This window comes from Cyanistes caeruleus, chromosome 3 (genome assembly GCF_971803275.1).
Source record: "Cyanistes caeruleus chromosome 3, bCyaCae1.hap1.1, whole genome shotgun sequence".
NCBI lineage: Eukaryota > Metazoa > Chordata > Aves > Passeriformes > Paridae > Cyanistes > Cyanistes caeruleus.
This window is the reverse complement of record NC_141703.1, coordinates 64,865,173-64,891,257: the sequence shown is the minus strand read 5'-3', so window position 1 is coordinate 64,891,257 and position 26,085 is coordinate 64,865,173. Positions and strand designations below refer to the sequence as shown.

Below are 26,085 nucleotides of genomic sequence, written 5' to 3'. Positions count from 1 at the left end.
TGCAATTTTGCACAATCCCAAACATCCACATTCTCTATAGATTCATGTACTCCAATAGTATAAACCATTCTGACAGAAAGGATGAGGAACACATTGTTCAAGAGATCCAGTAAGACTGTATTCCTGCTCCAGGCAGGCTTTTGAACAATGCAATTAAAACGAACATTTAAATATGACCATAAAAGAGAAAAAAACTCATCAAAATAAATTGCCTAAAAAATGCCCTTTTCTGAGCCACTCTGAAAAATTGCCAGGGTGCTTTTTAACCACAACTACTGAACATTATTTTTTTCTGTTTGATGCCTTTCTCCTCTGAATTTTGTAGCATTTTCTGGTGAAGCACATGCCCACTGTGAAAGACACTTAGTACACTCACTGCTAGATTTGAGGCCATGGTTTAGGACCAAAGAACAGCTATGACAAACCTACAGGGATCAGTGTGATCTTACATGAGCTGCAGTTAAGGCACACAGAGGGTGAAATTTGGTCTTGATTTCCCCTCTGAATCACTGCTATCATACTCAGATAATACTCAGCAACTGGATGGGGAATATGATGATAGATAAAGCTGTTCTTCCTTACTTTTTTCCCCAATATGATATTCTTGATTTTCCTGTTCATTTTTCAATGGTGATGGGTTCTCAAGTATAGAAAACAGGCCTATATTTCTGTAGTGTAAAGCAACAGTTAATAATTGGATAACAATTAATTTTCCTTATGAGCCAAAGCTTGTTTCTTATTTGTTTAAGCGCAAGGACAGGAGATTCTGACTCTTGTTACTGAGAAATTTTTCCACAACTGCTTCTTAAGGTTGTGACAGCCTTGTAACAGTGACTTACTGTTCCACGGATAATCACCACATACTGGAGCACCACTTGTGTAATCATCTAATCATGTAAAAGACAAAATTAATGCAGAAGTTTCCTCAAGAGACTTTTAAAATGTAAAACTGATAGTCTCCATGGAAATGTAGCCCAATACAAGTTTTTCCTCTGAGCCTCCTACTCTAGTGACACCTTTAATATGTGCTAATTATGCACATTCAGCCTTCTATTACATAGTAGTTGGAAAATGCTAATTACTATTTTCTCACTGGAGAGCTTAGGTCACTATGGACTGTCTTGAAACTTCTTAAGTTGCATGAAATATTTGTGTCCTGAAGCTCATGTTGACGAGAAACCTGCAACAGTGAGCTCTTCTTCCTCTCTGAATTTTAAGAGATATAGTATTAAAATGCAAACTACATCCACAGCTATTTGAATTAAGAAAAACAAAACAAAAAAATCGATTGTTTAAAATATTGAAACTTTTGACATGTAGTTGCTGCTCCAAGATATCCTTTCCCAAGGAAGTATTTACATGGTCATGTTGCAGGTTTCAGAGAAGAACTATAAACCTAGAGCCACACTAGTTTTGACTCAAAAGACAAAATTTTTTGTTTACATCCAGAAAATGCAGAAGTATCTCTATGTACTTCAGAAATAGTCTCCCTTGAAGAGCGCTTCATTTACTCTTTTTAAGGATACTGCATAATTCTTTGCAGTATCTCTATGAAGAGATGAGACAACAAACTAAATTGCAGCCTAGAAACAAGCCTTAGCTTAGTGACTTAAGAAAAATACTGAGTTTATTAAAAGATGACTAGACTACAGTTTGTATGTATATGAATAGGAAAAGAGCAGGGTTTGGCTGAGATTCATTCCTTTAGAAAAACAATCACCACCACCAAAAATGCACTGAAAAAACTAACCAACCAAAAATCCATCAAAAAAAATGAACAGAAACAAACCCCTCAACAAAAATCAATCAAACAAAAAAGCACAACATGAAAAAGACTTAAATATACAAACAAAAAAGCTGAAATAAACACGTTCATCACATGCTGTGAGCTGGAACGTCCTGTGGAGATGTGTGTCTCCTTCAGTAGTAAGGGGAAATCAGGTACCAAATGAATTGCTTTAAATTATGATGGGTGAATCTGAGACCTCCTTATTTGGCTGGGATAAGGCACTACAGCTATTGAAACCTAAAACTGAGCACAGAAAATGTGAAACTGGAACAGGAAACTGCTAGTTATGAAACACTAGAGATCTGTCTGCAAAATGCATCATTTTGGATGCAAGAGATTTTGGAAGGCATGATTTTCCTGAACAGCACCATCTAGACTGACTCCAAGCTATTTAACCAATGGTATCAAAATATTGACTTTCATCCATGCTCATGAGCCTTTGTTTATGGAAGTGGCTCCCTTGACTTGACCTGTATTGCTTGCAGATGAAAGGTTTGTTCAGCAGAGGCATGATCCAGCCATATGAGTCTATACTGAAAATATAAATGTTGCTTTTAGAAATGATAGTCATCTTAAAAACCATAATTCTCAGGGTTAATGGCTTCTTCAAACAAGTGCTTCGGGATGCTGAGTTACTTAAACATCTTCCTAAGTAAACAACTATGTCAGAGGTTGAGGGCACTAGAGGTTCTTTCTCCTCCCACGGAATGTTTTCTGGAGAGGAGCTAGTCACTAAAATTTTTGAATTGCCTTTACCAGAAACTAGCTCTTGCCCTTCTCAAATTGTGCCTCTTTCTTTCAGCTCTGTTAAAAGACAGGTTAATGACAAAATCCACATTGGCATGTCAAGGTCGATGAGTCAGCTATGCATTTGTTCTTATTATCCTTTAGCTCCAGGGTACTGTGAAAGCTGAACAGATACTGACCACCTACTATTTTGGAAGGCCAGACAGAAAAGATACTAATATCTCCTCCGGGCATGGCAAAGCACAGAAAAGCATCCTGCTCCTCCTCAGTATTGAAGCATTTATTTCTAAGGAGGTAATGTATAAAGATAAGTTTTTATATTAGTTTCTTGTTTCTGAATGGTATAAAACTGGGAAAATTAACTGTAGGATTTTTTCTCTTTTAATATTTAAATATGAAACTTGCTTACAGAATTTAGTCTGACTTGTCTGTAAGAAATACCAGTCTAGACAACCTCCCAGATTGAATAATTTCTTTACAATAATCTTAGATTTTGGCTTTTTTAATCAATTAGAAATATTTACCCAGTCAAGGAAAACACACATCACAGTGAAGGCTAGTGTTGAGGACTGCTATACTACCATAGGGGAAATCCCAAAAAATTCAGTTCACCTTTGGAAGGCAGGTTCTTCAGTGATTTGTCAGGTGCCTGACAAATAAGTGGGGGCAGGGTTTGCAGTCATGGACACTTGTTTTGCTAAGTGAAAAGCAGATGTACACCTGTCTCCTGCTTCCCACAGTGCTCTACCAAGGTACATAGAGAGGAAAATCCAGTGAATTATTGTTCTCCAGAATATCAGCCCCAGCCAACAAGTGTATTACAAATTCAACACTGTGTAGTAAATTATGTAAGATCAATGGGGCCAAAAGCCTTGACAGTTGCATTGCTCTAAAGAAAGCCACATGTTTGGTAAAATGGAAGATACACAGTATCCTAATGAGAAGCTCTGGAAGAAGTAATAGTATCAAAATCCCACCAAAATTTCAGTTTTTGTGACAGTAACTATGTGATGACAATTTTAATGACTATATCAAACTTAAATTCTTGCAGTCAAGATTACAAAGTCCCTCCTTCTATAATTTTATTTTAGACAAATATATTTCCCCTGACCTGGTCCAACTTGTGTTGATTCTTAAAATAAGAAAAAGGGGAGATACCACAGCAAACTGAGAGAAATTACCATCTGTCAGGCTAGACAGGCAAAGTTAGGGAACACCCAGGATAACACCAGGATCACAGGAAGGAAGGATCATGTTTAAGGATGGCATGGCCCACACAAAGTAGGCTTTCAATAACACCAGACCAAAATTTTAATTTTAAACTATGAGGATAAAGAGGTAAGTTCATTTGTTGTTTTATCTTTTCATTTTAAAAATGCTAGGGAATTGTCTTATTCTTTCTGATATAGGATATTTGGTTTGAATTGAGTGACAAGTTCTTGTACTGAAAAAATACTCTGTGTGCATATTTTAAGGAAAATACTCACTTTAAAATGCTGATCATCACTATTTGCAATAGGTACATCTGTTACTTAGAAAGAAGGGTACTGTAGGTAACTGCTACAGAAATTGCATTATGCCTTATTTCCCTAAATGAAAAATAATTCCTGTAGCAGAAGGATTCTTTTTAAAAGTAGATTAGCAAATTAACAAAATGGACACTTAGAAGAAACAGGAAGATTTCTTGTCTGGAGAAAATAGATATTAAAAAGAAAAACAATATATATGTTTCAGGGCACTGCATAATCATAGGAAGGAATCCTTGATATCTTTTGTTTTTCCTCACTGTAATCTATCAGATGGTGACACTCTGGATTTTCAAACTCTACTATTTGTCTATGCTGTCAACTAACTTTCTGTCTTGCTAAGCACTGGAGGATATGCTTGACCATTTGCCTGCTTTGGTAGGTTAATAATTCATGACAGAACTCTGCTGTATCCTGCCTCGGGAATGCTTGGCAAAACCACAGTGGTCAAAATACTTTTCACTGTATTGTCTTTAGTAATACATTTACCCAGGACCCACGGTAATATCATCCACTCGACGATGGTTGGTGGGGGTCCCTGCATGCTGAGGTCTGACCTGTCGATGTGCTGGGAGGCAAGCAACAGCAGGAACAGGAAAGTCAAGTACGATGCAGTATGGCAGATAAATTTGATAAATGGCTTTCTGATGAACAGCCCCAATGGGCTTTTGGGAGCTATCAGGTAGCACACAGAGAAGACTGGGAAAAGGAGTCCTATCACAACACATGTCAACATCTTCACTGCCCAGTGTCGCCTCCGCCATCCGGGGAACTCGTCGTACCAGCGGGATGCGAGCAGCTGCTGGCAGTTGGGCTGAGCAACAAACTACAGAGAGAAGAAAGGAAGAGAGTTAGTTTCTTGCTACCTCTGTAAAGTTTTTTCATTCTGTGTATCTTTAGTAGATAGATATTAAAAAAATTCAAATAAATCCACAGCCCGTGCAAGCCCACTCATACTGATTATACCAGTAAGACAGGGCTGGGTCAGCCTGCCTTTCTTTCAATGACAAAAGTATAGTACAGAGAAACAAACATTTACTTTTCACAATAAAGCTTCACTTCCTCATTGGTTGAGTACACAAGGAGTCAACAGACTGCAAAACACATGGACTTCAAAACCCGACTTGAAACTGAAAAGCAAGTTCACAAACACTTTTATTATTTAATCAGCAACATTTGTGGAGAATTCACAGAACATGAGGTAGAAGTTGATATGAAACCTAGGAGCACAACTGAGGTCTGCAAACAATGAAACAACTCCACAGTCATGAACAAACTGTTCTCAGTGTGTTCCCTGCTAATTCTCTAAAAATCAGGTTTACATGCTTTAATACTGACAGCACTCTTACAGATGCATTACAAAATGCTTAAACAATGTGAACTAAGCACTAGCATTCCTCGGTGTTTCACTAACCCTTGTCAGCATACACACCTATCCTGTGCCATACTTTACGGTCTATCTGTTACCATGATGGAATATTATTTTTTAGAATATGATCCTTAAAACTGAATTTCACAAAAACCCCTCCAAACCAAGTAAGTACTTAATATTTTTCAGATAGCTTTTCAAAGAAGTATATATCAAGGTTTTATGTCATACTTTGATCACCAGTTCATATTTCCCCATTGTTTTCTTTTATAAAGATGACATAGAGTAGCAGCACACAAGACTTGACATAAAAGGCATAGAATAGAAGCAACATATGTATCAAAAAGGGACAGAGTTGCATTTGAAAAAAAAAAAAAAAAAAAAGGAGTGAAAATAAGCATTTTCATTCTCTGGTGGTTTGATGCTGGCTGGTTGCCTGGTGCCCAACAATGCTGCTCTATCAATCCACTCCTCAGCTAGGGAGGGGAAACTAAATAGATAAAGAAAAGGCTTGTGGGTCAAGATAAGGACAGCGAGAGATCACTCACCAATTACCATCATAGTCAAATGAGACTCAACTTGGGGCAATTAATTTATTACCCATCAAACCAGAGTAAAATAATCAAAAATAAAATAAAGTCTTAAAACCAGCTTTCTCTCACTCCTTCCTTTTTCCCAGGCTCAACTTCACTCCTGAATTCTCTATCTCTACCCCAACATGATGCCAAGAGGTGGGAATGGGGGCTGTGGTCAATTCCTCATGCTGTCCCTGCCACTACTTTCTCCTCAGGGGGAGGACTTCTCACACACTCCCCCTGCTCCACTGTGGAGCTCCTCCCATGGGAGACAGTTCTCCACAGCTTTCTATAAAATGACTCCTTCCCACAGGCTGCAGCTCTTCATGAGCTGCTCTATCTTGGGTCCCTTCCATGGGGTGCAGTTCCTCAGGAACAGACTGCTCCAGCATGTGTCCTCCATGGAGTCCTAAGTCCTGCCAGCAAAACTGCTCCAGCTTGGACTCCTCTCTCCACAGGACCACAGGTCTTTCCAGGAGCTTGGTCCAGTGCAAGGTTCCAGTGGGTCACAGTCTCCTGCATCCACGTTCCAGTGAGGAGCTACCCAGGGGTGCAGGTGGATCTCTGCTCCACCATGGACCTCCAAGAGCAGCAGGGTGACAGACCATGGTCTTCCTCAGCAGAGGAAATCTGCTCTGGCACCTGGAACACCTCCTCCCCGTCCTTCTCCATTGACCTGGGTACAGCGTTGTGTTGCTCACATGTTCTCACTCTCTTGTACCCTGTCTTGTCCATCTTGGAGTATCTGGCATTGAAGATGGGAGAAAGGGGCGGAATCTTCTGGCAGCATCTCACTTAAGCAGCCCAGCTATCAAAATTTTGCCATGTAAACCCAATACACTCACACATATATGAATGTATTATGTACATACAGTGAATTAAATCGTTAGCTGAATACTTAGTAAAGCTATGCAGAAACTTTTTTTTCTCATTAAAAAATTGTATTTTTTCACTAAATAATTTCAGATTTGAACTTGAATCAAATGCATCTATTTTGGGATCTCACATTATTTTGATAATATTTATAACCACAGGAGCCAAGTTCCTTTGGGGATGAATAACAGGTAACTTCTCAAACTGTTTCTAAAATCACTAGGATTACTACTGGTAAAAAATGCTCTTGAGATTGGAACGAAATGAGAGTCAGCATGCATCTTTCTATATATGTCTGGATCTTGTCAGAATTGATTACCTCAGCCAAATTTAAACCTGGTGTACATTAATGAAATGTCAGAGTCTCTTGTAGAGACCCATTGGCCTACCAGACTCCAGCAGTGAAGCTGCCTCTGACTGTTGTGAAAGGTAAGAAAATTTACTCCTACTGTAAGGATCTTGAAAACAACCTTAAGGAAGAGCAACAGAGTGTAATCCTGTGTTAGGAAAAATGCATTCTTAAGGTTTCAGGTTGTTTCTTTCAAGTTATAAATGTCTGGAATAATAGTGTATGTAGTCAGAGCAGATGGTTTCAAAGTTATGTTTTTGCCAAGTTTATTTTGTCTAAAACATTTTTCAACTTAATTAGCTTGAGTAGGTACAGATCAGTGCTTTCCCTGACTAGTGAAAATGTGTGACTCATGGAATAATTCCTCAATAAAATATTTTTTCTCTTTTTGCCCATGGCAGGTCCATGTTTGCTTCCTCCTTTCCATAATATCTTCCCATTACGTATCCTCTCCCCTAAAGTAATCGGTTCCTAAGTCTGGCTTGTGCCCCCTTACTAAAAACCCTTGGCTACCCTCACAGTGTTGGGGAACCTACACTGTGAAGGAACAGCTGCCAGTGGCCAGCAAAGGCTGGTAACAGATGTAGGGGACCTACTCCTTGCCAAGCACAGCTAAAAGGGAATTAATTTTCCTGTTTGCAATGTAGGGAAAATTAAATAAAAGACAGGAGTTTTTCCAATGACCAAATACTGGGCTACCCTAGGACTGGGCACACCAGAACTGCCCAGAGGTACCTCATGCTATGAGGAGATCCTTGCTGAATGCACCATCTGGAGGATGCTCCATGATGGGGTGGGCACTGCACTGTTTAGTTCTAATCTTTAAACAGATAAATATGCAAAACTGCCAGTGTTAATTGAAAAAACATTTCTGAGCAGGCTTAAAAAAATGCCTCTTTTCTTCTAATACCCATATTAGATTTTATGGTGTTGGCACTGTGTGGTTAAGGTACAAAGTGTCAAGGATGGTGTTCTGAGGCACAGGAAGTTTTTCAGTAAGTGCAGAAAAGTTTAAAATCCCAGACACTGAAGAGACAATTTTTAAAGTAATAATTTCATAAGAAATTAACAATCACTTTTCTTCAAAATATGACTGTGACAAGAGAGTTCTAGCACTGGTTGGATATTCTGATTACAAAAGAAAACTTATATAGACTAAACATTTTATATGGCTGGAGTCAGAGGGAGAAGCCTTGGTAATGGGCTTTAAATTACTTGCTTGACATAAAATACGTAAGGAACAACTAATGGTATGGTATGGAGCAAGCATGTAAAATCCTCTGTCTGCATTTAAAGAGCTGTATACATAGGGAAGCAGTTCTTGTGCTGCAGGCAAAGGTCTGTAACAGAAAACACAACACAATGTTTTTATCTACAGATAATTTCTGAGAGGTCCAAATATCCAGTTTCATGCTGGTGTTTTTAATGTAACAACACGTTGCCAAGGTTTGTTAGCAATGTCCTGAACCAAAAAAAAAAATCTGTCTCTTCAATGAAGACTTTTCTTAATAGGTCTGAGCTTCATTTGCCATATAACATTAGCTTTAAACCAATCCAAAGTTTTCTTTGGAAATTTGGAAAATTATCCCTAATCTCTTGCTGAAACTTCTTTTAATTTACCAATGAACTGTATGACATTAATAAAAATGTCCAAATGAATTCTCACAGGCTTGACTACTACTTTCATTTTTGTGGTCAAGAGTTCATATGCTGTGAAATATGGTCAGTAGTTATATAGCTCCATTTATTACATTAGCTAAAAAATGAAGGAAGGTTTTGAACACAGAAAAAATATACCCCAATGAAGGAAAAGTGTGCACAGCAGCGAACCCTATGGTCTTCTTCAGCTGCACAGAAAAAGTGAGTTTGTCCTTTCTGGTCCTTGTGGAGAACCAGAGGAAAGGAGGGAAAGATGTTGTTTTCATGCTTCATAAGTAAATATTTGAGAGCACACAGGAACTGGGGGCAGGGAAACCTTCCTGGGACTCACAGTGCTGCCCATGTAGCCTCTCATACACATTACTCACAGGTAACAAAAAGTTAAATAGATCAAGTAATTTAATCTGTGATAAATATATTTTATTTTATTAATATATTTTATTACTGATTCCAAATTCTTAATACACTTTTAATTTATCCACTGAAAAGCTTTCCCCTACAGAAAAAAATTAGCAAAAGTCTTGATTGCAAAATTCTCTGGTCAACTCACATTTATATTATAACCATTAGAAACCTTTCTATTACAAAGGAAGAGTAAAAGTAGATGGAAGAAAGACATGTTCCAGCACAGGACAACTCCTGTGGAAATGGATGGCATTACATCTAAGATGAACATATATTAAAGCTAAGTAGACACATAAGTCCCCTGATGAACTTGGAGATAAAAAAAAAAAGTATTAAAAACTACTTTTCGCAAGTATTTTGTGACTACCAGAAATAGAAATACTCTGTGACATTAATTTGCCAGTTCTGCATTGCCTATGCCAAAATATTTTCACTGTAGTATAATTTTCTTCCTTAATTGGAGAGATTTGAGGTATTCTTTTATTATTCTTGAGTATCTTTTGTACTGTCAGTATTATGTTATTTGACTTTGACATTGTCTCCACATAATTAGCAATCAGCAAGTTTATATTTTCACATTATGATGGCTTCCAATGGCTTCCAGCAGTTTGTAATTACACAAGGGATTTTTGCTATACGATTAGTCCAGATTTCACACCTTCAGCTCCTTCATAGAGTCTGTCCATGTGAAAATGTTCTGGTATTCATTCTCTCACTGTCATCCTGAGAATTGGCTCTTCCCTGAGACCGTTGAAAACCAAAAATTATTCACAGTGCCAGCAAAAACAATCTGGTATAAATAACAATAGAGCCTGATTCTAGTGTTATCCAAGCATACATAACACAGAATTTAATATTCACTACTGATTAAATCTGATCTTTGGTTTTGCTAGAATACATCTCTCAGTCAATGAAATGTTGAAGAAATAACACAACTCATAATATTAACTATATATGGTCTTTAAAGAAATAATATATCATCAGAGTAAGTTGTCAGCTCTTTACCGTACCACAATGTTACCTTCAAGTATTTATTTCACTGTATTATGAAATATAAAAAGATATAAAAAACCTCCACTTGTAACAAGGTTCTTGTTTTTTCATTTATAAAAGCAGCCTAACAAAATCTGAGGTCCAAATTAAATTCTCATTCTGACATCAATAGGTGGTTGAGTGTGTTATATAAAAAAGGATGCAATTTGTCATCTAGAATTGAAAGCTGTCAAAGAAAATTTATTTCCTTTCTGACACATGCAAGCTATGCTGTAGCACAAAGAACTATCTCAGCATTCTCTAACAGATGAATGTTAAAGACGTTTTTGAGGAGGAAACAGTGGAAAACATTTATCATAAACTTTCTTATTAATACTTTTATGAAGTCATGGCCAGATTCTCTGTTGTGCAGTGCTGTACTGCCATTACAGACACACTGTGGGAAAGGTTTGCTCTGAGGTCTGCTGCTTTGTCACACACACTTCCCAATGATTGTGCTCCCTTTTGACAAGACTCAAGCATAATTGCTTTTTCTTCCTCTAGAATACTTTGCTTTACACATTTTACAAATTTTCATGGATATTTAAAGAAAACTTAAGATCTTCCATTTAGTTTAACTTCAAATTCAAATTCAATGTATTTTCTATCTATTGTTGTGAAAAGCATTGCCACTAATGACAGATTCAAGTCCCAGTCTCACTAAGACAGCTCCCAAATTCAGTAGATTTTTTCTCCCTTCAGAGTTGTCACTGCGTGTTCTTTTCTATATCTTCCCCCAAAGGCTGTATTTGAGAATTTCAGTGCTTACTCTGCGAGGACTGCTTCATTAAGACAAACAGCATTTAATTGCAATTTAAATGCTTTAATGTTATTGACTAGATCAGTTCTTCGTTTTCCTTTCCAAAAGCCAGGGACCGTGTTCTGGATTCCTTTGGGTACAGTTATAATGAGTGTTTTCTGCCTCAGGCCAGAAACCCTGATTCCTGCACCAAATCCTATGAATCTTCTCAGGTCCATCCCTTCTAAATCTTGTGCCAGCTGGAGCAGACCATCACAATAATCATGATTTGCGCTGGATGCAAACCACTGGTCAACTTTTACTCTGCTCTATCTGCAGCTGTGTCCTTAAGGGGACCAAGGAGCTCACTCGGTGTCATGGTTTAACCCCCATCTGGCAACAAAATACCACAGAGCTGCTCACTCACCACCCCATTCCTCTCAGTGTGGTGGGGAGGAAAATTGGAAAAAGGTAAAAAACATACATGTTTGAAATAAGAACAGTTGAACAATTGATTAAAGTAATATAAAACAACAATAAAAGTGATAAAGTGAAAAAGGGAAAGGAATAAAACCCAAGAGAAACAGGTGATGCACAATATGGTTTCTCACCTACAGCTGGGTGCTGTCCAGCCCACCCCTGAGCAGAGATTGGCCCCATTTAACCAGCCTCCCCCAGTTTGTATATTAGGCACGACATTCTAAGGTATGGAACATTCCTTTGGCCAGTTTGTGTCACCTCTCCTGGCCACGCTCCCTCCCAGCCCATGGCAGAGCATGGGACACTGAGGTGTCCTTGGCTTAGGGTGAGCACTGCTCAGCAACAGCAAAACATCAGCGTCCTATCAACATTATACTCATGCTAAACCCAAAACTCAGCACTGTAGCAGCTACTAAGGAGAAAATTAACTCCATCCCAGCCAAAAACAGGACACTTGGGATCAGAGCACCAGACCACACCACCTTGTACGCGATCAGGACAACCTGAGTCACATCAGATCCCTTTAGCAGAGCAAATTCACAGCACAGATGAAAAATCCATCATAAAATCCAGGGCTTACATTCCTCTCACCAAGAATAGAGTACAATTCCAGGGGGTTTTATTTTAATTATTCTACTGTGTAACTTCAAATATGAGGAGGAAGGAAACAAAATTAAAGGAAAATAGAAAAGTAAAAACTGAAATGCTTTATTAGAAGGATTAATGACATTGCAGCTTTGAGTATTTTAAATTTCTCATTTGCTACATCAACACAAGCAGAAGCTCTTGCTTTGATTCATTACTCTTTCTCAGTAAAATGAATCATTACAGAAAAAAAACCTATTAAATATCTATTAAATAAGTCAAGACTTATCTATAATTGCAGTGATTCTGATTAATTGCTTAGAAAAGGCAATAGCAACTGAAACTAGAATTCAGTTGTTAGGAACCAGCTGTGCCTGAATAGCTTTGTTAGACTTCCCAGTGGTAAAGGAAAATGAATCAGTTATTGGGCTTTGAGATGCCAAATTATTGGGCATCATTGGGATTAATTACTGGACAAATCATTGGGATGATTGTGTAAAATAGCTCAAAACTTCAGAATTGTGATGTTGGTATAATACTTCTAGCTCCCACTCTGGGCAAGTGCTAGAACCACCATAATTCAACATATTTTTGTAGGGAAAAAGAATTACAGAAGCCCTGTAAGTATCTGAAGAGAAAATAAAATGTGAACTTACTTCTCTTATACTGGTTTTGCACACCTAGCTGGTGTATTTCTATGCATAGCAAACAAAAAGTAACACTGGTATTTCTATGTAAAGTCCTGCATTTAGGACAGAATAACTCTGTGCAACAGTGCAAGGTAGAATTCATGGTCTAGGGAGAAATTTTGCAGAAAACACCAGTAAGCAAGAAGATAAATATGACTGGGCACATATTTGCTTAAGTCTCTGTCATTTCAATCCTATCACTTCCAAGACACTCTTTATATGCCTCTGACATCAAATTTCCTGTCTGTACCAATAGTTTCTACAAAATACACTACCTCACAAGAGAATAGAAATTGTGGCTGATCATTCTCTCAGTATTCATTCTAACACTGAATAAACTGAGACTATAAACATGTTTTGTTTATAATCTCAGAAGTTCAAGTTCATTCTACATGACCAAAATCAGCATGTACTCTAAAAAACTTCATATACCAACACAGGGAATGTAAAAAGAAAAAAACCCACACCTCTGGGACCAGTGAGCTATTAGCAATTAAAGGTCCTTTCCAGCTCAAATCATTCTATGACTCTACTTTTCTTACATTTAAGTTGGTTTTGTGACCTGCATTGGTCACAAAACATTAGCTGTTTTGTTTTTATTGGTCAGAAGCATTAGCTGGTCAGCCAGAAGGCGTTAGGATCCAAGTTAGTTACAGTTTCACTGTGTGACAGAACCAGTGAGTTCCCTCATATCCAGAACATTCTACCACTTTGTCTACTTCTGTAGCTGCCATTTTGCCAGAAGGAAAACTTACAAATTAATAAACAAACCTTTCAAAATTCATGAGGGAGCCGCAAATATGCTGAAAGCAACTAAAGCACAGAACACAGTGAGAGTTTAATTGGAGAAAAATTAGCTAAGAAAAGCTTTGAGTGAGGGATGGGTAGGAAAGCAACCAGAACAGCTATGTTCTTCCTCTGGGCATTGTCTGCTCATGTGAGAATTTCTGTTGGCATCACTAGAGACCACCCTGTTCCTCATTTGCTCAGCTTCTTGCAGAGGCCAAAACAAACCACAGTGTCATTCTTAGTTCCGCTTTCCTTTTTTGTCTGTCCTTTCAGACTGGAGCAGGGTATTGAGTTATTTAAAAGAAACTTGAAAGCAAAAATTTTAATGCTTTACTTCCATAATTTTCAGGCTCTTTGACTGTTTCTGTGAAGAGAAATCATGTATCAGTGATATTTGTTGCACTATTTAATATTGTTTTTTGTAAAAACAATGGTAATCACGTCCCATTAGCACCAGGCAAATTAAGCTTTCACTGTTAGCTTAGCTTTATGAGGTGCTATCCTGCATCCTTATGTGAAAAATTAATATTAAGCATAACTGTTCTTGACTCCATACTTATACTGTTCTAGCCAAGAGAGATTGGAGTGGAACTCCACGGTTTCCCAGTTTCTTTGGAAGCGACTGTTTATGATGTGAAGCTTGTGTGGAACTGAAGAGGCCAAAGTTCCCCATAATCAGTGGGAATCCAGTTCCTGGAAAGCATAACACTCATTTGAAAGCTGACTGTATACAAAATTAGAGGGATAAGGGAAAAATAAAAACACAGACTGATTTCAAAGGCATTCAAGCTAAATAAAGCAATAAACAGCATATTCTTCTGTTGAAAGTTCTTTGTTAATGTGTAGATCTGGCTTTACAGTTTCATAAATACTTAGGAACAGAATGTATACAGTCAATCTGCTTTTCTTTCTCTTCAAATACTTTAATGCTTTTTATCTTTAGGTTCCTCTTGTTTAACTTGGCTGTGTTTTTATCTAAGAATGCTGAGGGCTGAGAAATCAGATTAATCACCCAGTTCCTACACAAAGACTAAACTGAAATGGTAAGTCTTTGGCAAGGATGCTCAGTGAGCATTACTCTGAGACCATTTTCAGAAGAAATGCACATGAATCTCTAACAGATGAATCAGTTTTATCCATCAAGCGCAGCCATGTGCAGCTTCTGCAGTTTAAAAACAAAATATTAATCTTGGAAAGTATCTCAGAGGAGGAGAATTGCTTGCTCCAAAGTCTTGCTTTCCAAAAGCTCTTTTGCACCTAAGAATAGGTTGTGGTTGAAGAAAACTACCCTCTCTTGTGAACAGACCTAAGAAATACTGTGCTTTCATGTAATGGGAAAATACTTACTACAGCTGTTAATGAAAATCTGTGTATCCAGCATCTGCCAGCCTGGATAAATAGTTACAGTCCTTGAATAGCTCTTTCCCCTTATGAAGCTCTGCAATTTGTGGCAAAACATTAGAGTTTGGTAGTTTGGTATATCAAATAAAAACCTGGAATTACTCTCACCGTTGTAAAGATGTCTGAACACTTGCTTTCGTTCATGGTGAAGAATCAGGGTGATGAAGGAGTCAATAAAGAGCCCATTTTAATTGACAATTACATAAGCATCACTTTTTAGGATGTTCAGTCCTCATCTACACTGAAGAAATCAGTGACTGAAAATTTGACCCCAGCCATCCCCACTACCTATTGTCTCTTGCCTGGTTCCATTTTTTATTTCTTGTACAGGTCTGTACAAGGCAAACCTGCAACTTTTTGAAGTCTGCATACAAATCCCTTAGCATCACTCAGTTTTGCAGTTTGGTTGTGGTCTGCTTGCATTTAGCAGTATAGAGAACCTTTCAAAGACCAGTTCCTCACTCAATATTTTATTGATTTACATTATACATTTCTGTCTTAGACTGGTGTTTCTAAAATTTCTTGCATGCTTCTAGTAACTGGATAACTCAGGGGATATTTTTGTTTGGGCAGATTCCAAGCATTCTCTTAGGGCATAATACATCAGCTCATACTACTAGGCAAAGGAATATATTTTCTTTTAAAGTTTGGCAGAAAATGACTAATTGTTAAAAGCTAGAGGTGGAAGAAAAATACATGTAAGTATATAAATAAAGATTGTTTCAGTCCCTGAAGGTTTGAGGCTTCATTCTTCCTTGACAAATGAAAGACAATTTGTTCACCATCAGAGAAATATACTTCATAGGCTGTTGTCACTGCCTGTATGACATACATACCCTGGCCTCTGCTCCAGCAAGTCATAAAGGGTACATTTCCAAGACAGAGCTGCTCTTTAATCCTTGTGAAAGGTACTAGGTATTTTATTTTCTCTTTTTTTTCACTCTTCTGTGATGTTTCCCGATCATATGCATGAAAGCATGATTCTTTAAATTGAAATTTATTTGAGAATCGGTGATACATTACAATTAAGAATAACGAAACTTATTGTATAATAAGACATAAGTGAGAACAGAGATTAAAAAGCCCAAGTAAACATATATAAACCCCTGAAGCTCCTATGTGACATGCAATTTAAATTTAGATCATATGTGTACCTTTATCATCCTATATATAACATACAGGTTTTAACGAAATCATCTGGGTTGAAGACTACTGTTGTGGTCCACAGAGACCATTCTGGTGATGCCTCCTGAGCTAATATCTTCAGTCATCTCTTTCTCCACAAAATCCAGCCTGCATCTGTAAAGGTCTCACACTAATACCATCAAACACTGTAGTCAGGAAGGAAAACCTCTTCTTTACCACTCAACCCTTTTAAATTTGCACCCAAAATATCTACTTGCTGAGGTAGAGGTGGTGAGACTCCAGGTTCTCTTTTTTACTTACTACTGCCCACTCTGTGCCAGTTAGTACCAACCCTGACAGAATCCATAGCTCTCCCAAATTCAGCCTCTATTAACACAAAATGGTGATTTCTTCAGCATCCAAATGCTTCAGTGAGAGGTTGAGAGGAATGGCAGCCAAAAAACCTCCATATTTCATAACTAAACTATATAGTCAACTAAATTATATTGTAATTGTGCAGATAAACAGCTGCAGGACTCTTCAGGACTTAACTGCAAGCTCCTTTAGTGCTTCGTACTAGAACTTCAAAGATAATCCAACATCAGTGCTTTACTCTGGGGACTTCTAGAAATTCCAACGAGGGATCTGACACAAACTCCTTAATTCTCTAACCTTGACAGCTCACAAAGGTATAAACTCACCTCCTCTTTGGAAAAGAAGACTTGATGTCAGATGCATTATCACTGCTGCTTTGGGAAAATGTTTTTCTTCCTCTTAAGTACTGAGCCTGCTAAACTTGTTACAAACCCCAGCTTTTCCATGGAAACTGAGGGAAGATAGAAGCCAAAGGACCCAAGGCTGAGATAATATTTATGTTTTTATTGGCAGTTATTTATACTGGCAGTATTATGATTGGCCAATTTACATTGATTGTAGTTGTGAAGGAAGGAAAGCAGTAAGGAAGGAAACTTCTTTACCTTTATTTTCTTTTTAAAAATTATAGGATAATAATTTTCACCTAAATGTTTTTAAGTCAATCATATCTGTTGAAAGTATAAGGAGAATATAGTATATGAATAGTATAAATTTGATAAATAGTTCATTGTTTAATTATGTTGTTGGTTTTACAACCTTTTTTTTTCTAATATAAGTATTTGTGTTTTGTTCCTGTGAAAAGAGTATCTGTAAACTGAACACTTTGACATTCTATTTTCTGATGTAATCAATTATTTTATAGTGATCCATCCTTTTCCTTCCTCAATCACTTGAAAATTCATATTGCTTGATTACTTCAAAGTCATTGAGCTGTTTGGGAAGTTAAAAACCCCTGGAGTACTGCTGCAACATTAATAAGAACAAAAATATTATTTCTGTAACCTTAAAACCTATTTAGGGTCTTTCTTTATGCTTTCAGCAGAGATGCCAGGTTATATACCGACAAACATATATGAGAAAGACTAAAGTGGCCAGATTCCTTAATACCACAGGAGAAGAGAGGCAACTATGTGACATCCTCTGTACAGCTGATGGCAGAGACTTCCAAGCACGCTGGCTACAGTGCCCATCTCCTCAGTTCCTGACATCAGATCACAGAAAACCCAGTCTAGAAGGGACCTCAACAGGGAGTGAGTTCCTTCTTTTTCTTTTCCTGCATGGGTGGCTTCTGCTTTATTTATTAAACTGTCTTTACCTTAACCCATGAGTTTTCTCAGTTTTACTCCTCTGATTCTCTCCCCCATGCCACTGGGGGAGAGTGAGTGAGCAGTTGTGTGGTGCTTACTTGTCAGATGGGGTGAAACCACTACAGGTATCTTTACACCAGCTGAAAATTGCACCAGAAAAGCAAGACAACATCAAATCAATATAGTCTTAAGTATTGATAAAGTCTTGTTTAACCATCATTCGTGCACTGTAATTTGCAGATCATACCTGAAAAGAGTAGTCTGAAAAGAAAAAGTGCTCCTCTTTTCAGGCTACTTTTGCCAAGGTTTAGTACAGAACAAAGGTTTTTTTCATAGCCAGCTTAGGAAGACATAACTGTAATTTACTATGAAAACTATTATTTCTCCTCATTTAAGTGTTATTATGCTACTTACCTTTAATGTGATTTGACTAATACATTTTTTTATTGAGAATAAGGCCACATGGAATGAAAGAAAGTATTTTTTCACTGTATATAAAAGCTTTATCCTTCTTTTCAGGTTTTTGACTGATTTTGAATAAATTCACTAGAGGTTTCAGCTTTGGAAATAATGATGAAGAAGTGTCTCAACACAAGTGCAATCTTTCAGGCTGTCATAGCTCTAACAGTTCTCTCTTGCAAAACTTTCCATTTGATCTTCAGAATCTTTATGTAAAATTGAGGATTCTTCCCTCAGACCAAAACTCTGAAATACAGCTTTGCATCATGCTTATTTCTCCAGGCTCACACAATGCACTAGAAGGGATTCCTGTAAACAAGTTCATCATTTCAGCTTAAGGGCCTTTTCCGGGTCTCAGAGAAAGAGAATATCAATATTAAAAAAAAAAAAAAATAGCCAATGTTAGTTACCTTCAGAAATTATATGCTATTCTTTTTTAGCCTGTATGACACCTCTAGTTGTTCCTTGTCACCTTTACAATAATTGTAAGTAACATGGGCAGTGACAAAAATTATTTTGTTCTTGAATGACCTGAGTTGCCTGGAAATGCCTGTCTCTTCCTGTCAGTGATGAAGGAACCCAAGGCTGGGCTGCTGACATAGGTAACGTTGTTAAATACCTGAGGTTATGTGGGATGAGTCAGAAACTCTCAGCACAAGCACATTGCAGAATTGGTATTTCTAGTTTCTTTTTGTGTGCTATTAAAAGGCAGAAATAAATACTTGAACTAATATTATTAATAATGTGTCAAATCTTTTTTACATGATGTTACACTTCCAGCTTGTCTTAATGGCAAATGACATGTAACTGAGTCATGTCTTTTTGTGAACCGTAACAGGTTCACAAAAGCCCTTAAGGTCAGCTATTGAGAACAACCTTTAATTTAAACAACTGCATTACCCTGATAATTAAACATTATTGTCTTTTATGCACAGCAGGCAGAGTAAAATATGTCCTCTTCTTCCACCTATAAAATCTGACAAGCCAGACCTTATACTTGACCCAACACAGCATAGGCATGTTTCACTTTGTTGTTTCTATTTTCTGAAGACCAGCATTGGTCCTTCTCTCCGACAGATGTTAAAGACTTTCACATTTATCCAATACTACTCAGGAATGAAACACACTCAAAGAATAAAAGCCATGATTTGATGTCATAAAGAACATGGCAGATGATGTTCAACTCTTGATTTTTTTCCTCTCCTGTAAGTATGTATTCATTCACCTTGGGTTTTCCCTGTTCTCTGAAACATTCTACAGAATCCTTCCTTATCATGTCCTTGCTAGTTTGCAAGTGCTCAGTGACAAGTGAGACTATTCTCTCCATAATAAAATTTTTCAATTTCTTCAAATAGTTTCTTGAAAGTTTTAGTTTTGTAAAATATCTCAAGAACCAACATATTTCAACCCTGAAGAATATCATCCCATTATTTATAGAAGAAAGCCAAGTGTCTCTGTAAGGAGGACTTGATAATTGTGTGTAAAAATTTTCCTTTATCTTTGAAAATATCCTAGAATTTCAAATGCCAGCACTCAAAAAATTGAACCCTATGTGACTTTCAAAATGCAAGTTCTACTTTGTCAAACCACTGCCATATTGAACAGCTCTCCTAATTTTTTTACTTTAGTTCCTGGAGCTGGAAAGTTAAGAAAGTAAGTATTCTCTGTTCAAATCTGATCTCTTTGGAGCCACAAGAGTGTGTTCATCTAACAAGCATTTGTTTTTCTCATAAACCTTTTGTTTGACAATGGGTGCACATATTGATGGATGAAAACATCCTTTGCTATTTTAATGTCAATAGCTAAGGCTTACACTAAATCAAAGAAGGGGTAAAGAGGGAAATGAAGATTTCTCTGCAGACATCTGGTGGAAAAAAGAGAATATAGATTAAAGAAATGAGCAGACAAGCCTAAAACAAGTTTGCTTTGGCTGTCTTGTTTTAATGTTTAATAAACACTCAATGGAGAGAGACAGGCAGTGGAAAAAAATTGCACTACAACAGCACACAGAAGTATCAGTGTCAGCATGTTCAGTTGGGCCTCAGTTAAGAAGTTGCTCTTATTTTAGGCTAGTTAAATCTAGCACAGGATGGATTAGTTAGTTTTTGGACAGAAGGACAGAACACTTTGTGACATGGTCCTAAATATACCCCAGGTTTGTAGGGAAGCTTGTAGGTGCATTAGCAAGGACTCCTTCAAACCAACTTCTGCTGCTGCCAGTCTCAACAGAAGGGTTGTGCACTGCTGGTTAGGGGTTTGCACTACTGGCTTTTCCTGTTTGAGGCAGATATCACAGCAACATTTCTTATAATGAAGATTCAGAAAAGAAATTGAAATGAAAGATTTCCATTGTACTTCATTAACAGAAAGTTTCCTCTTTGAGTTAATTACTTCCATCAAGTGTTTGAAATAAAAGGATGCTGATCTTAGTTCATGAATAGTTTAACTAGAGCTGTGATGAGAGGGTTGCATCTTGTGTGTAGCATATAGCGTTTAAAGGTTATTGATGCCTTCTGAGACATCATTAAATACTTACTGCTGAAATTAATTTCCCTTACGTGGGCTCTGAGCCTCCAGAATTCAAAGGCTCTGTTACCACAGGGTAGAAATAGCAGTTGATGCAGTAAATTGTCTGACTTGCTTCTACATCTCCAATGCCTAGTGAAGTAATTCTTCTAAATGAAGCACACTCTCCTTACCCAACCACAGAAGCAGAGAGAGATGTCTCTGGAATGAGCTTAGGTGTCTTATCTTGAACAGACAGGATCTCCCTCTGTGCATACCTCTGTCTATTGACTGTATAAGGAATTTGTTCACATATTCTAGGAAAATTGCTTCACCACAACTAAATGCTGTATTAAGCAGATGTGCCCTATGATTTAAGAACATTTTTTCCTAGCAGCAGTAAGTACACCTTCCACAGGGACACCTACACCTCATTTAGTCCTGCTTGACTAATTGATTTTCTTCTATAACAAGGTGAGCTGAATGAGGGAAGGCTGTTGATATTGGCCACCTGGACTTTAGTAAAGCCTTTGACACCATTTCCAACAGCATTCCTCCTGGAGCAATTGAAAGGTCATGGCCTGTATGGGAATATCCTTCATGGCTTAAAAACTATTCAGAGGACTGGGCCAAGAGAATGGTGGTAAATTGAATTATATCCAGTTGGCAGCTGGTCACTAGCATGACCCAGTTCTCAGTGTTGGGGCCAGTCCTGTTTAATATGTTTATCAATGATCTGGATGAGGTTATCAACTTGATTGACCCTCAGTCAATTTGCAGAGGACACCAAGCTGGGAAAGAGTGTTGTTCTGCTAGAGAACAGCAAGGTGCTACACAGGGATCTGTAAAGGCTGGATTGATGGCTTGAAGCCAAGAGCATGAGGTTCAACAAGGCCAAGTGCCAGGTCTTGCACATGTGTCATAACAACCCCAGGTAGCACTTCAGGCTGGGGGCAGAGTGGCTGGGAAACTTCCCAGTGGAAAAGGATCTGGAGGTGCTGTTTAACAGCAGCTGAACATGAGCCAGAGTGTGCCCAGGTGGCCAAGAAGGCCCTGGCTTGTTGCAGCAATAGAGTGGCCAGGGCAGTGATTGTCCCTCTGTACCCAGCACTGATGAGGCCTCGAATCCTGTGTTCAGTTTTGGGCCCCTCACTACAAGGACACTGAGACACTAGAATGTGTTCAGAGAAGGGCAATGGAGCAGGAGAAGGGTCTGGAGCACAAATCTGATGAGGAGTGACTGAGGGAACTGGGAGTGTTTATCCTGGAGAGAAGGAGGTTGTGGTAAAGTGGGGGTCAGTCTCTTCTTCTAAGTAATGAGGAATAAAATGAGAGGGAATTACCTCAAATTGCATTGGGGAGATTTAGATTGGATGCTGGGAAAAATTTCTTTACTGAAAAGGTAGTAAGAGTTGGAAGAGGATGCCCAGGGAAATGGTTGAATCTCCATCTCTGGAAGTATTTAAAAGATGTATATATGACACTGAGGGACATGGTTTAGTGGTGGACTCAGCAGTGCTGTGTTAATCATTGAAGTTTTTTTCCAACTGAAAGGATTTCACAACCAATTGGAACAAGACTTTGTATGTCTAGCAGACAATCTACTCACCTATTTCATACTGTTTAACCATCTGAGGACTTCCTATCTATAAACACAGAGAATTTTACATGATTTACAAAGAAAAAATATGACCTGGTTTAGAGTACCTGACTCTTACATGGAAAAATGTTTATCAAATTTTTTGAGTACTATAGCTGAGAGTCTGCAGAAATGGATCTTCTGGAGACATGGACCCAGATGTGTATATATCACTCCTCTCAGTTATGCAATCCATAGACTAAACATATCTTCCTTTGGTGTCAAAAATGTCCAAATATTATCAGAGTCTGGTTTTTGTGAGGTTTTGTTATTTTTCACATGGAGACTTCTAAGTGCACCTTTGCAGCCTTTTGACAAATATTCATATACACAGTGACTTGCTACACATGGCCACTGTGTTTCTGCTTATGTTTCAGGTGTGGGTTAATTTTAAACACAGAACAATTCTTAAGATGTTGTTTTTCCAAAGTCATTCCTGCTTACAGAGTCAGGAATTAAATTTTTGCATCTGAAAGACTTAGAATGAGAAATTCAGTACAATTAAACATTAAAAACATTACTAAGAACATAGTAACTTTTCCTTTCAATAGTTTAAAACTATTTTCTCTAGGAACTGCTAAAATAGTTTTGAAAATCAGTAATTCTTGCTTTCTATCATGCCTATATTGGTTTATCTAATAATATGATATGGATGATATTAGTTATAAGAATTTAATTGGCAAACATGTTAAAGTCCAAGTGGATTTAGAAGTAACTGCAGACCAATAAAATCCTTTATTTCATTGAAATGAAGTGTTTAGACACTGACATGAAATAACAGATTTGAAATTATTAGGCATGTTTTCATTGAAAATTTTACTGAAAAATTCTCACATTATTGTGAAGCATTTTCATTTAACTGAGGCTATATTTTGCATAGAAAACTAGGAAGAACTGATGATTCCTTTTTAAAAAGTCCTCTTTTGAGCAGAAACAAACAGATGGTTTTTATTATCGAAAACAAACAATTTTTTTTTATCCTGCAGCATTACTTTCCCAGGAAACATGAATTGATCCGTGAAATCTCAATATCCTATTATCGTATTTAATAATTAATTTAGTTTGAAGCTAATTTCCCTGAAACATTTTCCCTATAATTCTTTCTAATAAGACCTGAACTCTTGTTAATTCTTTAAATATGCCAAATTGTTAAACCCACTCCCTTTTTCACTCTGCCCTTTGCTAGTACACATTCTGCAGCTTCTCACAACTCAGAAAAACAGGTCCTGCCCCTGGGAAGGGGGAGAATCTAGAGATTCAATTAGAGGTATTTGGGAGAGTTTTAGTAGTTATGCAGCTGCATGAGTAGTAAACAGGGAGAGAAATTAAAGTTTAGAATTTTTTTATTCAAACCTTTAAGAAAGTTAATTCAGGATCAGAAAAGCCTTAGAAAACTTAGTTCTGGCTTCTTTAGATGGGTCTCATCATGACACATAACTCTGGATGGAGGCTAGATAAACTACACACTTACTTTAGGCTTTTAAAGATAAAAGTAGAAAAAAGCTTATTAGAATCTTTCCAGACTGCTAATTTGAAATGTGCAGAATTTAACCTATTTACATCCTATTTACAATATAAGTTATTCTAAATTTGCCAGAGATTGTGTATTTGTTGAGGAAGAGAAAGATGGTCAGCATAACCTAAGAATGGAAAAGGTAAAAATAAAGAAAAAAGTAAACCCAAACCAAACCAGCCAGTGTTCATTCATTTGAGAAGTGAGAGGGAAAAGCTCAACAGTTACATACTCAAAAATTCTTATTTCTTCTGTGTTGATATGAGAATGTCTAATAACAAAGCAAAATGAGACACTACTACCAATAATTATTATCTCATCCTGTTACTGTATTTGAGCTTAGACAGCTATAGCTTAAGTGAAATGGGACATTTAGCATGAGGCAAAAATGAAACAGAGATATAAATTACTAGTGTAAGTATTTAAATTGTTTTAATTAAACTTACTGTGAAACCAGATGATATTGATTCAGCCTATTAATCTCCCCTTCTTTTTCTCACATGTAAGGGAAAATTAATAAGCATTGTAGTAAGCACTTTTTCACATTTTTGTAGTTATATGCTTAATACCTAAACAGAACCAAAGCTAAAACAAAGTTAACTAAACAGTGAGAGAGACTGGGTTTTTGTTGTGGTATCTCTGTTAAAAACTCTGAATATATATGACAAGAAAGCACACATTTTGCAATGAGTGGAAAAGATTACTATCTACTAATCAATAAAGAGAGCTACTGTTCTCTTTTACTTAATTGCATTCCTGCACCAGAGGTTTGCTATCAACTTGAACTCAGATTTGCCTGTGAACCACATACAAAGTTTGGGGTTTGCCTTCTAAATCCTTATGTGGAGCTGCAATTAATTCAGATTAATATTTGGTTCAGAAACCAGGGAAACTTATTTCTCATTGCTCATTGTATGCTTAGAATCTATCACAATGAACTTGTGTCAGTCTTTATAAAACCAAAGTGTCCCTTACTTGAGATGATATTGGACAACAAAATGTCTGTGCCCAGTGCAGGGTGGCTCAGGTTCAGGAAACCTCTCTTGTTTGCTGCTGGCTGTAGCCCAGGCAACAGTAGGTGTCAGAAACAAGCACCACAAGCTTCAGCAACATGGCTTTGCTTACAATCAATTGGCCCCAGTGGTGCAAAATGAACAGAAAAAAAATGGCACTTTGGATGTTCTGTGTGCTACAAAACCTCACATATTCTGCAGATACCGTTCTGGTTCTGCTCCATAACTCTGAGCAGATATTAACCACAGTCTTGCCAGACATTATCCTGCAAGGTAAACTAGAGACTATAAATCTTTCAACCTCATTAGTTATTAATAAAGAAGATAGATTATTTTATCAGTAAAGTTTCTTTGTTAATAATACATTGTAGGTTACCTCTGACCTTACTCCATGGACTGAGAATCGATATCACTGAGATGCCTTTTGACAGCACATGAATGAGAATCACACTATTATGGCAAGAGTGAAAGGAATGGAAATGCAGAGATGAGCAACTTTCACTGCGGAGAACCTCAGATCCAAGGCATAAAGTTCTTGGTTTGTGGAAGGCCCACTTCAGAACATGAGAGAGAACTTGGAGAGCTCTAAAAATGAATGCACTTTCTCAGTTTCCACAAACACAAGGTTTTGCAGGGGCTTGCAGAACACTACACACAGCACTGCTTAGTAATTTCAAGGGACTTTCTCTGTTCATTACAAGGCATTTCTAGATCTACATTTAAAACATCATGTCATTTTGGAAAGCCCTCAAAAACTTTGAGCTTGGTAATTTTCTTTACTCATGGCTGTCAATTTTCATTTCTTTGCACAGTGAAAATTCTTCACCATCCACTTGTTTGCTCCTGCAAGTACCCTCAATCTGCTGTTCTACACCATCCTGTCCTGAGATTAAACCAAATTATGTTATCCAAAGGCTACTTCACCCCTTTATGAGACTAAATTCTAATATGTTTCATGTTTGCTTACTTAAAATGCCAGAAGGAATTACTGCTAATAATTTTGGGCATTATTTTCAAACTGAAGTGATATAAGTAACACTTCTGAGCACTTAATCATAAAAAACAATGTGAAAGGACACGTGTCATTATTTTTGTCACTTTCAGCTGCAATTTTTGGACTGAGACTGGACATTCTGGACAAC

At 37.4% G+C, this 26,085-nt stretch overlaps 1 protein-coding gene across 6 annotated transcripts in view; it reads right to left on the bottom strand.

Annotated features, from left to right (window-relative positions):
- Window positions 1–26,085, bottom strand: part of TRPC4 (transient receptor potential cation channel subfamily C member 4) — a 128,636-nt gene that overhangs the window by 33,284 nt on the left and 69,267 nt on the right. For all 6 annotated transcript variants that reach the window (XM_086881455.1, XM_086881454.1, XM_086881453.1 and 3 more), the window contains one exon: window positions 4,552–4,888. In XM_086881455.1, the coding sequence (XP_086737581.1) occupies window positions 4,552–4,888 (337 nt within the window). The remainder of the gene's footprint in view (window positions 1–4,551; window positions 4,889–26,085) is intronic.